We start from the raw sequence: 12,168 nt of genomic DNA on the forward strand, positions 1-12,168 counted from the left end.
GGTCCTTGGTAATCGCTCACTACATCCGTCCATAGTCTACCCTGCTGCACATTCTAATTCATCAAGAACCAGACCTTGCTGGTTTACATTACCTACTCTCAGCTGAAGGCACACAAGTTTAGAACATAAGAAAAGTTTGGGAATGAGAAAAGGTCGTTCAGCCCATCAAGGCTCATCCCTTGTTAGCATACCATTCTTCTGTACTGAGGGGGAACTCATTTAAAAGGACAGAATCATATCTTTTTATAAATGTTCCCACTGTTTTAGATCATGCTACTTCACCTGGCAGGCTGTTCCATGCAAACTTACTTGTACTCAGCTTCCATTTATGCCCTCTTGTTCTTCTCTCTGTGCTACATCTGAAGTAGTGTCTTCCTCGTTGCAGACATGTGCTACTGTAACTAAACAGATATGCTTCTGCTACATCTGCAGCCACAGGAGTTTATACATGCGCAATCCATTTTATGCTCAATGCATTTGGAAAATAATTCAGGCACAATCTTTTTCGCTTTCTCACTGCAGTTGCTTGCTTTAGTTCTAAAACTTGCTGACCTCCCTGTCTCTAAACGTGACATGATACACCTCCGACATCTTAATACAAACTAATCCTTCAAGCGACAGGCTACCCCCCAATACTCTGAGGAAAGCAGATCTGTTGGGCATGGACGCCCTTGTCTTTAGATCTCCAGTAATCGAGTGCTTGTACTAGTTTGATGTTCAGTGTAAAAGCTGACATTTTACATTTTTGAGGAACACGGTGTTGTGGTTTTAATGTCCCTTTTCAGTGGATAGAGCTGGAACTGTCCATCTCTCTCCATTCATTGAAAAAGCTGAGGTGCGTCTCAAAGAGATTGCTTTGAGAGTTCTTGCATGATCATCCAACTTGGATACATTTTTATGCAATAGTTTATTATTTATAGCCAACTCATAAATTATATATATATATATATATATATATATATATATATATATATATATATATATATATATATATATAAAACCGTTCACACCAGTATTCCAGAGATGTTTAAAAGCAACCATGGCAAAATTGTAAATTATTGAATTATTTTGTCTCATCCTGCCTCGTGTGGGGAAAGGCAATACATGATTTATATGTGCTATGTCAAATATATATTGGCACTCCCAAGAAAGAAGCCTGCTTCATACATATATGACATTTACAGAGAACAGAATAAATCATCTTTATGTTTCATTAGATTCAAACCATCATTGGCCCTACCTGGGATAGAATCTATCGTTATTATTATTTTTGTATTATTACAATTTTGTTGACTTGAGATCCTTGAAATGAAAAATGCAATTTTAATGAAAGCCATACAGGCTCAGAGGAGCGGATTATCAAACCACACCATTTCAAAATGTTATTTAAGAAACGGTGCACTGAGGTTAAATCTTAGAGATCTCATCCCGTTGTTTTACAGTCTTTAAATCCAAACCATCAGAAATAAATAGAAGTCATCCTTCAGCAGATACAAAAGAAGAATTGGAATTCTGACAGCTTCCAAACAAGATTTTTAGCAGTACTATATAGAAACTCAGCAATGAAGTTAGACAGACAAGTCTTTTTTTTTCAATGACAAAGATTTCCGTCAAATACTCCAAAGGCCATATACGGTACTAATCCGAATAGACCTGTAACCCAAACCATGTTATCAAGATGCAATACATGTTGATAGCCGCTAAACCCAACTGCAGTATCATCATTCTAGGAGGAGTGTGTATAACATTTACCGCTCCTCTCTATTTTCAATGGGTTAATACTGATTTTTTTAAATGAAATATACGTATTAAAAACATAAAACTATTTGTATGGTACAGATAACTATCAATGACAAATCAATGCATACGAACATGGTCCATTCCCAGCTGGTGTGGGTTAGAATTGACTAGCAATGCCAATATCAAAAATATAATTCCAAGGGAAAACTAAGGGTTAGCATTTCAGCAACTGCATTGTCATAAAACAGCTGGTAAGAGTAAGCATATGATCACAATAAGGATTATTACATACAGACAACAGGTGAGCAGAGTATGATCTTAGGTACAGTCTATACTGTATGTCCTGGTAATACTGTCTGCAGATCTTGTGTAGTACTACAGAAAACACAAGTTAAAAGGTTTAGTACCTACCTATCAAGATGTATTTAAGTATTTAAGTCCTTTTTTTTAAAAGAATGAGGTATAAATCACTTTAAACATGCATAACGACCACCTACTGCTGCAAGCAGAGCACGTGTTCATGACACAGTGAAAAACAGGGTTCAAGGAGGAGGAAGTGCAAGAAGGGAATGTAAACCAACTGGACTGCCAATAAGGGTCGGAAAAATGAAAGAAAATACATTTAGCAAAACGAGACTGTAAGATACTTACATATCGCTGCAGTTTTAATGTTTAAGAACTGATTGAGTTAAATTTCTACAGACTTTGAACTACAGTTAAATGTTATATTGCGCGATGTCGCATAATGAAAAAAGACGCCAGATAACAAATACAATTGTATTACATATTTTGAAGTTTCATAACCGTGTGCATTGTATGGAATGTTTGTGCATGCTGCAACTACGTCGTCACGAATTCTAACAAACAATAGGGTCAGTAAAAGTCAAGCAAGTTCCATTAAATTCTGCATTACTGCTGCACTTGTTCACAGATTAACACAATACGTTAAAAAAGGCTGTGTGAACGTCATCATACTGCCCGGGGTTATGGACTTTTCATTGAACAGTACAAAGCATTCAGAATAACCTAACCAAGCAACTATACGGTGTCCTGTACTTTCTGAAGCGCTGCTATTGGATGTTGTTGTTGAGTCAGTACGACACCTTAATATTTAATGTAAATAAAAAATGTACAGAGCCGGTAGGTCTTTAAAAGACAAATAATTCCGTTGCCTGCAGACATCGTCTACGTTTTGATCTAGTCACATTATAATACGCTAATCGACATCCCGTTACCGTGAATTTACTTGTTATTTTTCATAAAAAAATAAATAATTATATATTTTTAAAATGTTTTTTTAACTGTTTTTTTTATTGCACCTTACAAATCTAAAAAAAAAAAAAAAAAACACGCTTTGAAAAAAAGTGTGTTTCATTATTTAAAAAGAGATCTACATTCCGTATTAACGAGTACCTTACCTGTCAACTGCTTTCTACATTTTCCATGTATCCCTACAGCTAAAATTATACCCATCAATTAAATAGAAGCGGGTGCAAATGTATTTTACAGCAGCCAGAGTTGTGTTCATTTCTGTATCGTACCATTTTAAAAGACAAATGCTAGCATCTCCGCAGTTTGATTTAATCTCTAAATCTGCTTAGAGCAAGACAAATAACAGCCCTTTGCTATATTTAGCTAGCTTCCATCATTAAGGCGAGACAATAACACGTTAATCTTGTTTTAATGTAACTACAAAACCAGTATATTTGGAACCGCCACCGTGTATTCCTCTACAAAACACATAGCCGTTACGATAAAACTTACCTGCTTCTAGCTGATAAAATTGTTTAGTTGACGCGGCGACCTCCTATTTTGTTAAACCGCACTGTCTAGTTTCGTCTGCGCAGCCAATGTTGGATCCTCAATCTGCTCCAGTGTGTCTCTCTTTTCAGCACTGAAATGCTGGACAGCGCATTACAATAGCACCGGGATTGGAGAAGAAAAGCGACCTCCCTATATCAAACAGTGCCATCTGTAGCATCGGAGGCACGAAACCTATTCACGTAAACGCCAACCTAAAGAATAGCACGATGCCTAGGTAAATATGTTGCAAACATTATATTAAACTGAGCCTACATACAGTGTCTTAGTTTAAAAGTACACAATATTAAATATGGGTTTACTATTATTAGATTCATTTAATAGGTTTTACTACATGCTTTATTAGCCACAGTGTATAGGGAACAAACTCAGGTGTGTCTTATTAAACTCATAACTCAGGAATGCTATGCAATGGGAGTCTGATTTCCATCCCTGATATACAACTAAGGATATTGAAAGTAAAAGGCCTTATATTTGTTATGTGTTTTTACATAACTCTTCTTAATGTATTACTATGCGAGAGGATATGTCAGTGTAGGGTGGATCAAATTCCCATATGAAATATACATACAGTACACTATGCTCGTAATGCATTTCATTATTTTTTGGTGATAATTAACCCAAGGATTACATTGTAATTATAGCACCACTATCCTTATGGCTGCTGTCAAAAAGTATCAGAAAACAAAACCAGCATTCACAGTGATAAAGATACCTGATGGTTTTAGTATTTAATGCAGTGCTATGATTTAAGAATATTGTACACAGCCATCATGTGTAACTCCTACCTGAAGCTTGCAAAAATGCCCATTTTGATGATCTGTGACATTATTCTTCTCCATGTGGGGGAAGACCTTGACAAATAACGTTATTACCAATTAAGGCTTGTTTCAAGGGCTGAGCATTCCTCCCTGGTTAGAATCTACAGTGTTAGGAGATCACCCTGAGGCAATGTAATCAGACCACTCACGTTGTCACAAGTGAGCCGATAGCTCTGAAACGGGTAGAAGCAAATAATATTTACCTTTGTTTGAAAGGGGCACCCTAGTGACTAAATCAAAGCACCTGTCTCAGCCACCATCACTTGGAAGAAACAGGAGGGTGATAAGGAGAGGTTGCAGGGAAATTCAAGTCATGATCAAGCTGTTTTATTACTAAATAACGATTGCGGTTTGCCGCCATCTACTGTCAATTCGTAAAAGTGCAGGTACCACGACACTGGTTTTAGATTAGACAATTGGTTGTGAGAGAACCATTAGGAGCAAACGTGTCATTTTAAGAGAAAGGAAGCTTTGAGGATAGCCAGACATTGCTACTTCTCAAATCTCATTGATGTTAATAAAAATAACCCCAGAGTACTCTTCTCAACAATTGACAGATTAATAACTCCATCACCATTTGCCTTTCTTAAAAGGTAGTAGTCAAACAATTTAACATATATCTGGACAATAGCAATGTCCTTGAAAGATTTCAGTCAGGGTTTCGATCTGCTCGTAGTACAGAGCCTGCCCTTGTCAGAGTGGTGAATGACTTGCTGATGAGTTCTGACTCTAACTCCATATCCATTCTAGTTATTTTAGACCTCAGTGCTGCATTTGATACTGTGGATCATGCTATTGTGATTGATCTTCTGAAAGCTGGGTTGGCCTGACCTGAACTGTTCTCAACTGGTTTAAGTCATATCTAACTAACAGACAGTATTTAGTTTATTTAGGGGAGTCTGTATCGGGTTTATCCAATATTGCTTGTGGGGTCCCCCAGGGCTCTACTCTTTGTCCAATATTATTTTCTTTATATATGCTGCCTCTGGGGGAAATCATTCGCAAACATAGTATAAACTTTCACTGTTATGCCGACGATATGCAACTTTATATTTCTGTAACACCTGGTGACTCCACTGCTATTTCAGTCTTACTACAGTGTCTTGTTGACATCAAAAGTTGGACGTCTCAAAAGGTTTTGCAATTAAACTCAGATAAGACGGAAGTCCTGCTGTTAGGTTCTCAGCAACAACTAGAGCTTGCAAACTCCCTAAAAATGATTTGGGCGACCTGACTTCTATGGCAAGCCAAATTATCATTTAGAGATATCTCTAATTCATTTATAGATATCTCTAAATATTTGAAGATATCTCTAAATCATTTCCAGATATCTCTAAATATTTGAAGATATCTCTAAATCATTTCCAGATATCTCTAAATATTTGAAGATATCTTCAAATATTTAGAGATATCTCTAAATCATTTTAAGATATCTAAAATGCATTTTTAGATATCTTTAAATCATTTTAAGATATCTTTAAATGGAGCTTTAAATGAGATATCTAAAATGCATTTTTAGATATCTTTAAATCATTTTAAGATATCTCTAAATGTTTTTGAGATATCTTTAAATACTTTTCAGATATCTTTAAATCATTTAGAGATATCTCTAAATAATGTCCTATTCATTTAAAGATATCTGCAAATCATTTGAAGATATCTTCAAATGAACAGGAAGCCATTTCAAGATATCTCAAAATGACTTCCTGTGAAAATGCTCTATGTTTTCAATGGACTTCCTGTCCATTTAAAGATATCTTCAAATTAACAGGAAGTTATTTAGAGATATCTCTAAATGTTTTAGAGATATCTCTAAATGAACAGGATGTTATTTGAAGATATCTTCAAATGATTTAGAGATATCTTTAAATAATATGTGGATTTGGCTAGCATGGTGCGCCAAACTGTCATTTAGAGATATCTTAAAATGAGGGTTTTAAAGATATCTGTAAATCATTTGAAGATATCTTCAAATAACTTCCTGTTCATTTAAAGATATCTGTAAACCATTTGAAGATATCTTCAAATAACTTCCCTATATTTAGAGATATCTCTAAATCATTTAGAGATATCTCGAAATAACTTCCTGTTCATTTAGAGAGATCTCTAAATCATTTGAAGATATCTTCAAATGAACAGGAAGTTATTTCAAGATATCTCGAAATGACTTCCTGTGAAAATGCTCTATGTTTTCAATGGACTTCCTGTCCATTTAAAGATATCTTCAAATGAACAGGAAGATATTTAGAGATATCTCTAAATGATTTAGAGATATCTCTAAATGAACAGGAAGTTATTTGAAGATATCTTCAAATGATTTAGAGATATCTTTAAATGAACGGGGAGTTATTTGAAGATATCTTCAAACGATTTAAAGATATCTTTAAATGAACAGGAAGTTATTTTGAGATATCTTTAAATGATTTAGAGATATCTTTAAAACCCTCATTTTAAGATATCTCTAAATGACAGTTTGGTGTGCCATGCTAGCACAATCCATATGGTTTCCATAGTATTTAAAGATATCTGTAAATCAATTTGAGATATCTTTATTTCATTTTTTTGATATCTCAAATTGATTTACAGATATCTTTAAATTAATTTTAGATATCTTAAAAACTGCACAATTAAAGATATCTGGAATTCAATTTGAGATATCTTGAAATGTTTTACAGATATCTCTAAATATTTCAAGATATCTTTTAAAATGCAATTAGAGATATCTCTAAATGATAATTTGGCTTGCCATATGACTTCTAATATAAAATCTGATGTAAGAAACTTGGGGTTATATTTGATTCTGGTTTGAGTTTTGAGGCACATATTGGCTGGACCTCCACATCATGTCTTATCACATTTACAGCTTGTTCAAAATGCAGCAGCTTCTCTGACTATAATGAAAAAACGGGCTCATATAACTCCTGTGTTGGCCTCACTGCACTGGCTTCCAATACATTTTAGAATTTATTTTAAAATCTTACTACTTACATATAAAGCACTAAATGGCTTAGCACCAGAGTACCTAAGAGAGACTCTGTCCTCATATAAACCTCTGCACACTTCAAGGTCAGCTAACGCTGGACTTTTGTGCCTCCCAATGGTAAAATTGAAAAGGAGAGGAGAAAGTGTGTTTTGTTTTAAAGCTCCCAAGCTGTGGAAATCTTTGCCTTCCTCTATTAGTGATGCTGCTTAGGTCAGAATTTTTAAATCAAGATTAAAGACTCATTTTTATAGATCAGCTTTTTTAACCTAATCTAGATTTTGCAGTTATCTATTTTTATCTGCTAACTGTATTTTATTTGTTCTTATTTATTTTATTTAAAAAAATGGTCCTATCTAGATATTTGCTACTTATTGTTGTTATTAATATCATTATATTTTGTTAATTGTGTGATTATACTGTTCTGTCTTGTTTCTTGATCATGATACATGCTGTCTGTAAAGTGCTTTGAGATACCATGGTATGAAAGGTGCTATATAAATAAAATCAATCAATCAATCAATCAAATACATGTGTTTTTTAATGATTTAAACAGCAGCAGTATTTCGTTTTCTATCAATGGAATAGACCCCACTGTCTTTAAAGATGTAGACAGAATGCTGCTTCCGTTTGTCCGCTGTTCATCGGTAGAACATCAGCATCGCGGATTCCGTCATCTCCTTGGAAGCACTATACCCTACTCCTGTTCCGTGTCCACTCCAGCCCCAGCCTGAGAAGTCCCCACACTGTAGGGGGTTGCCTTCAGCGAAGAACCCTCCTCCTCCCAAACAGAACTGCACAAGAGCACAGTGAATACGTTATGGATGAGCACTGCCAATAGAGTGTAGGAGAGGGTCTGCAAGCTTTTTAAAATTATGGTTACAAAGCAGTTTGGAAATCTCATTAGAGTCCATATTTACTGTGTGAAACTTTTACTGCTATGGCCAAAAGGTTTGCATCACCCTGGACAATTAACGGATTCTGCTTCATAAAGTCCAGTGAAACCTGCTGAATAATCTCAGGTTAACATATTGAATTACAAATGATGTCCCGATCCTAAAATTCTAGGTGATGCAAAGCCTTTGGCCAGAGCTGTAGAAGGCATTGTGGATGATTTTCTCCTGTTTTTTCCATTCTGTATTTTTTTTTTTATATACAGTAACGAAGCTGTACTTACATGTTCAGCATGACAACCAGTTGCTTTGACTCCAGAGCAGATTGCCAGCGCTGCTTGCTCGGTATTAAAAACTCGGAAATGTATATAGCCTGGTTCACATTGACCTGTTAAAGTACACAATAAGAAAGCTCAGTACAATCACCCATATAACCATACCATAGTAGAAGAACATAAAAATAAGCCATTTTCACAATATATATATATATATATATATATATATATATATATTCATCCTCCATTAGAGTGCTGTTGCTATTTTATGGTACACTGTAAGTTAATTGTTTGTGTGTCCAATTACATGTTAACAACATCTATCTGTACCTGAAAGAGCTTTTCAAATTGTCATCTTACACTAAACACATTACACTGTATACAAACTATAGCTGACATTTATGTTTTTGACAAAGGTAACAAAGTGGAAAAAATTCCAAATATTTGATCACCTTATACGATTAAAATCAAAACTATAAACTATTACTTATCAGTACTTTTAAGGTATGGTCCATATAGATTGCTGGTGGATTCCTTATTTCCAAAATCATAGACAATGGGAATGGCCGGTCCGTTGTTGGTTTGACACACACCTCCGTTGTATCTCACCGGATATCTCTAAAGCATGGAAAATCAAATTCAATAACACTGAATATATTTCCAGGACTCAATCGAACTGAAGCCAGTTGGTGTGCATGTCTTCTTGAGTTACCAGAATCCTAAAAGTGGCCCTAACACTGCATGCTCACTCAAATGTCAAAACTGTTTTTCTCTTGTTCTACATCTCACCTCACTCAACTATCACACTTCACTACAATACACTTTTTAGGACACTTGTTACCACTGCATTTACCATGAGAGACGAGGAGCAGCTCTGAATGCCAATGGGCCACTCAAAGTAGTTTTTAAGCATGCTTGCTCAAGAGTAATGGACCAATCAGGAGACTGCTGCTGGCAGATCATCTGGGGAGCCGTGATCCCACTTTTAATACTAAATGCAGAATAGGTGCACCCTACCTGAAATAATTCATACAGGTTTTCTCCATGAAGTACCAAGAACTTTGTTTCCGTGTGATATCTCAGAATGGCAGCGTCCCTCCAGTGCATCATTTCAGCATTGTTTGGAACATGCCATACAGACACATCAGAAGCTTTGATGTCATAATACCCAGGATTCTGAAAAATACAGATTCATTTAGTTTCTTCTGGACATGTCATTAAGCGAGCACTGTGATATGATGTGAAGTCGAGGATGTATTATATGACAAGTGTTTTGGTCTTTACTTCTATAGTATTCAGAACTGTACCATACGTGAAAACATGGCAATGGGGAAGCGTTATCAATGAAGTAAATATTAACTGGGACTCACTTTATAGTCGTCCCCGGTTGCCCCTTCGGCTGACCCAAAGCTGACCCTGTTGGACCAGTTGCCGTCCCCCTCCGGAAGTCTTGCGTCATTCCCTTGCTGGCTGGACCAGCGGTCACCCAGGGTGCACTTCCCATATAGGTTGTTTTCATGAACACTCCCTACCAGCGTCCAGCCTCCTCCATCCGTGGTCATGTCACAAAAGGTTTGATAGATCACTCCAGTCTTGGTTGTTAAAAAATAAAGACCGTCTGAAATTACAACACAAAACAAATGAAACACAACAAGATGTACAGTAATTACTAGGCTTCTGTGTTACAGTTTAACTGGTTAGTAAACTAATAAAGTACACTGAGTTTCCACACAAAATTATCTTTACTCAACGTTTTTGTTCAATAATCCTTAACCGGCCTTTCTTAATACCTGTATCTGTTTACCAGTCTCTCTGTTTTAGATGGAGGGTGCCGGTTTGCCCTTCCCTTTAGATAAAGATTGCGGAATCAATGCAAATCTTAATTGCATGCTTACATACCTTCTGCAACGCCATATTGTTCTTTAATGTCCTTGCAGCTCCTGGAAAGGTAACTGAATTTTTCTGGCAGATTGCTTAAATCGGGCTTGTTGTCGTTGTTGTTGTTGTTGTTGTTGTTGTTGATAACAGAAGGATCCTCTGAAAACAAATAAAAGCTCAGACTGAGAGTGGGAACGTTTCTTTGAATTCCAGTGCCAGGAACATGTCTACACATCACGAAGCACATTGAATTTGGGTTACAGATAATGGAAGATGGGTGTGGAATGTGGCATATATGCTAGATTTCAAAATGTCACATTTTGGTCCGTTTTTAGTTAAGTATATGGAAAACTACAAAGTGGAATGCAATTCAGTATGTAAACGTCACAGCATGTTTCATTTGACTATGAAGTAAAATGTGTTCATTCTATAGGGGGATGCAGAGCTGTAGATTTTCTACCTGTGCCAACCTCTACTTTTACTTTTTACTGGTTTTCAGAAATAAAAAACAAATACTTAATTGCATTTAAAAAATATACAGATTTACATATGTGATTAGACATCCGAAGAGTCATTTATGTATTGAAAACAAACACTATAACTATACATTATATACAATAAAAAAAGATTATATTTTATATATATATATATACACAAACTGTATATAAAATCTTTTTTTTTATTGTATAGAATGTATAGTTACTTTTTTGAAAAATGAGACTTAGGTCAGGTAGGGTACCTTAAAACTCGATGGCTACACCCGTGCCCACGTCTAATGAAAAGTTATATAAATGATAACATTTCATATATATATATATATATATATATATATATATATATATATATATATATATATATATATATATATATATATATAAACTAACAAACAACAAGAGGGAACATAAATAATACAGTGATATATGGAATATATATATATATATATATATATATATATATATATATATATATATATATATACACACTTTATTCTTACTGTACCAGTCATGTCATACTTACTAGTTCCGGACTCGCAAACTCTCAAAAAAACAGAGACAAATAGAATCGCCAGACTCAGCATGTCTGTAATAAAAAGGTTTCTTTGAAATTGTTGAAGTAAAATGCCTTCTACAGTGTATTTAGCAACTGAAACAAAAAAATCCAGAGAATGTTTTAAAACTAGGATTACTAGCATTACTCTCTTACCTGCAGTTTCCTGGTCTTCTGATGTGGTTTTAAAAACAGTTTGAAAGGTCTGGTTGCTTTGCTGGAAGTTCAGATGATTATTAGATAACCAGTGCAGGCTTATCTGATGTTTTTATCACAATGTTATTGTGCAATCGGTCTGTGTTTAGCAATATACTGGAAAGATTTCAAGGACTCACACAACGTTTTAGTTTGATCTTTTTTTCGTTGCGTTCTGTGTTGGCAGGAAAACATACCACAGACTGAAAATTGAATTCTGTACTCCACTGGGACTGACTTGTTCATTTCCATCAGCAGCAGATCAAGACTAAATCTATTTCAATTGGGACTCTGTCTGGCCCAGGTGGGGTAGCGGGATCTCTCAATCACTCAAACTCTGATGCAGGAGGTTATCCAATGAGCATCAAACACGAAGCATGCGAGAGGCAGGTTTAAAATCTCTGACTGCACAAAACAGGACGTGCACTTCAGTGAATTCATTTATTTGACTTTTACGAACAGTGCCATGAAAAAGTATTTGCCCCCTGTCTGATTTTCTGCATTTTTGCACATTTTTC

The 12,168-nt window shown here is 35.4% G+C and overlaps 2 protein-coding genes across 6 annotated transcripts in view; both read right to left on the reverse strand.

Annotated features, from left to right (window-relative positions):
- The window catches only part of LOC117429908 (serine/arginine repetitive matrix protein 3-like), an 80,316-nt gene extending 76,687 nt beyond the window's left edge, over positions 1–3,629 (reverse strand). For 4 of the 5 annotated variants that reach the window (XR_009308390.1, XR_009308391.1, XM_058998219.1 and 1 more), the window contains exon 1: positions 3,505–3,629. The gene's annotated coding sequence lies outside the window, so the exon portion shown is untranslated. The remainder of the gene's footprint in view (positions 1–3,504) is intronic. The other variant, XM_058998220.1, reaches the window with a different exon arrangement.
- Positions 3,630–7,885: 4,256 nt separating this feature from the next.
- Positions 7,886–11,894, reverse strand: LOC117429607 (intelectin-1-like). Its single transcript, XM_034049322.2, has 8 exons — positions 11,612–11,894; positions 11,426–11,488; positions 10,430–10,567; positions 9,901–10,148; positions 9,548–9,706; positions 9,028–9,148; positions 8,540–8,643; positions 7,886–8,156 (listed from the first exon to the last, which is right to left on the reverse strand). The coding sequence occupies exons 2-8, from the start codon at positions 11,484–11,486 to the stop codon at positions 8,004–8,006; spliced, it is 984 nt and encodes a 327-aa protein (XP_033905213.1). The 5' UTR covers positions 11,487–11,488; positions 11,612–11,894; the 3' UTR covers positions 7,886–8,003.
- Between the last annotated feature and the right edge of the window lie 274 nt (positions 11,895–12,168).

This window comes from Acipenser ruthenus, chromosome 24, assembly GCF_902713425.1.
Source record: "Acipenser ruthenus chromosome 24, fAciRut3.2 maternal haplotype, whole genome shotgun sequence".
Lineage (NCBI taxonomy): Eukaryota > Metazoa > Chordata > Actinopteri > Acipenseriformes > Acipenseridae > Acipenser > Acipenser ruthenus.

What these genes read in the sequence shown, in the direction of transcription:
- LOC117429607 (XM_034049322.2), bottom strand. Translation starts at nt 11,486, where the DNA reads ATGCTGAGTCTGGCGATTCTATTTGTCTCTGTTTTTTTGAGAGTTTGC. An exon ending in AGTTTGCGAGTCCGGAACTA is followed by an intron (nt 10,568 to 11,425) that starts GTAAGTATGACA and finishes ATTTGTTTTCAG; the next exon opens with AGGATCCTTCTGTTATCAAC. An exon ending in ATATGGACCATACCTTAAAA is followed by an intron (nt 8,644 to 9,027) that starts GTACTGATAAGT and finishes GTACTTTAACAG; the next exon opens with GTCAATGTGAACCAGGCTAT.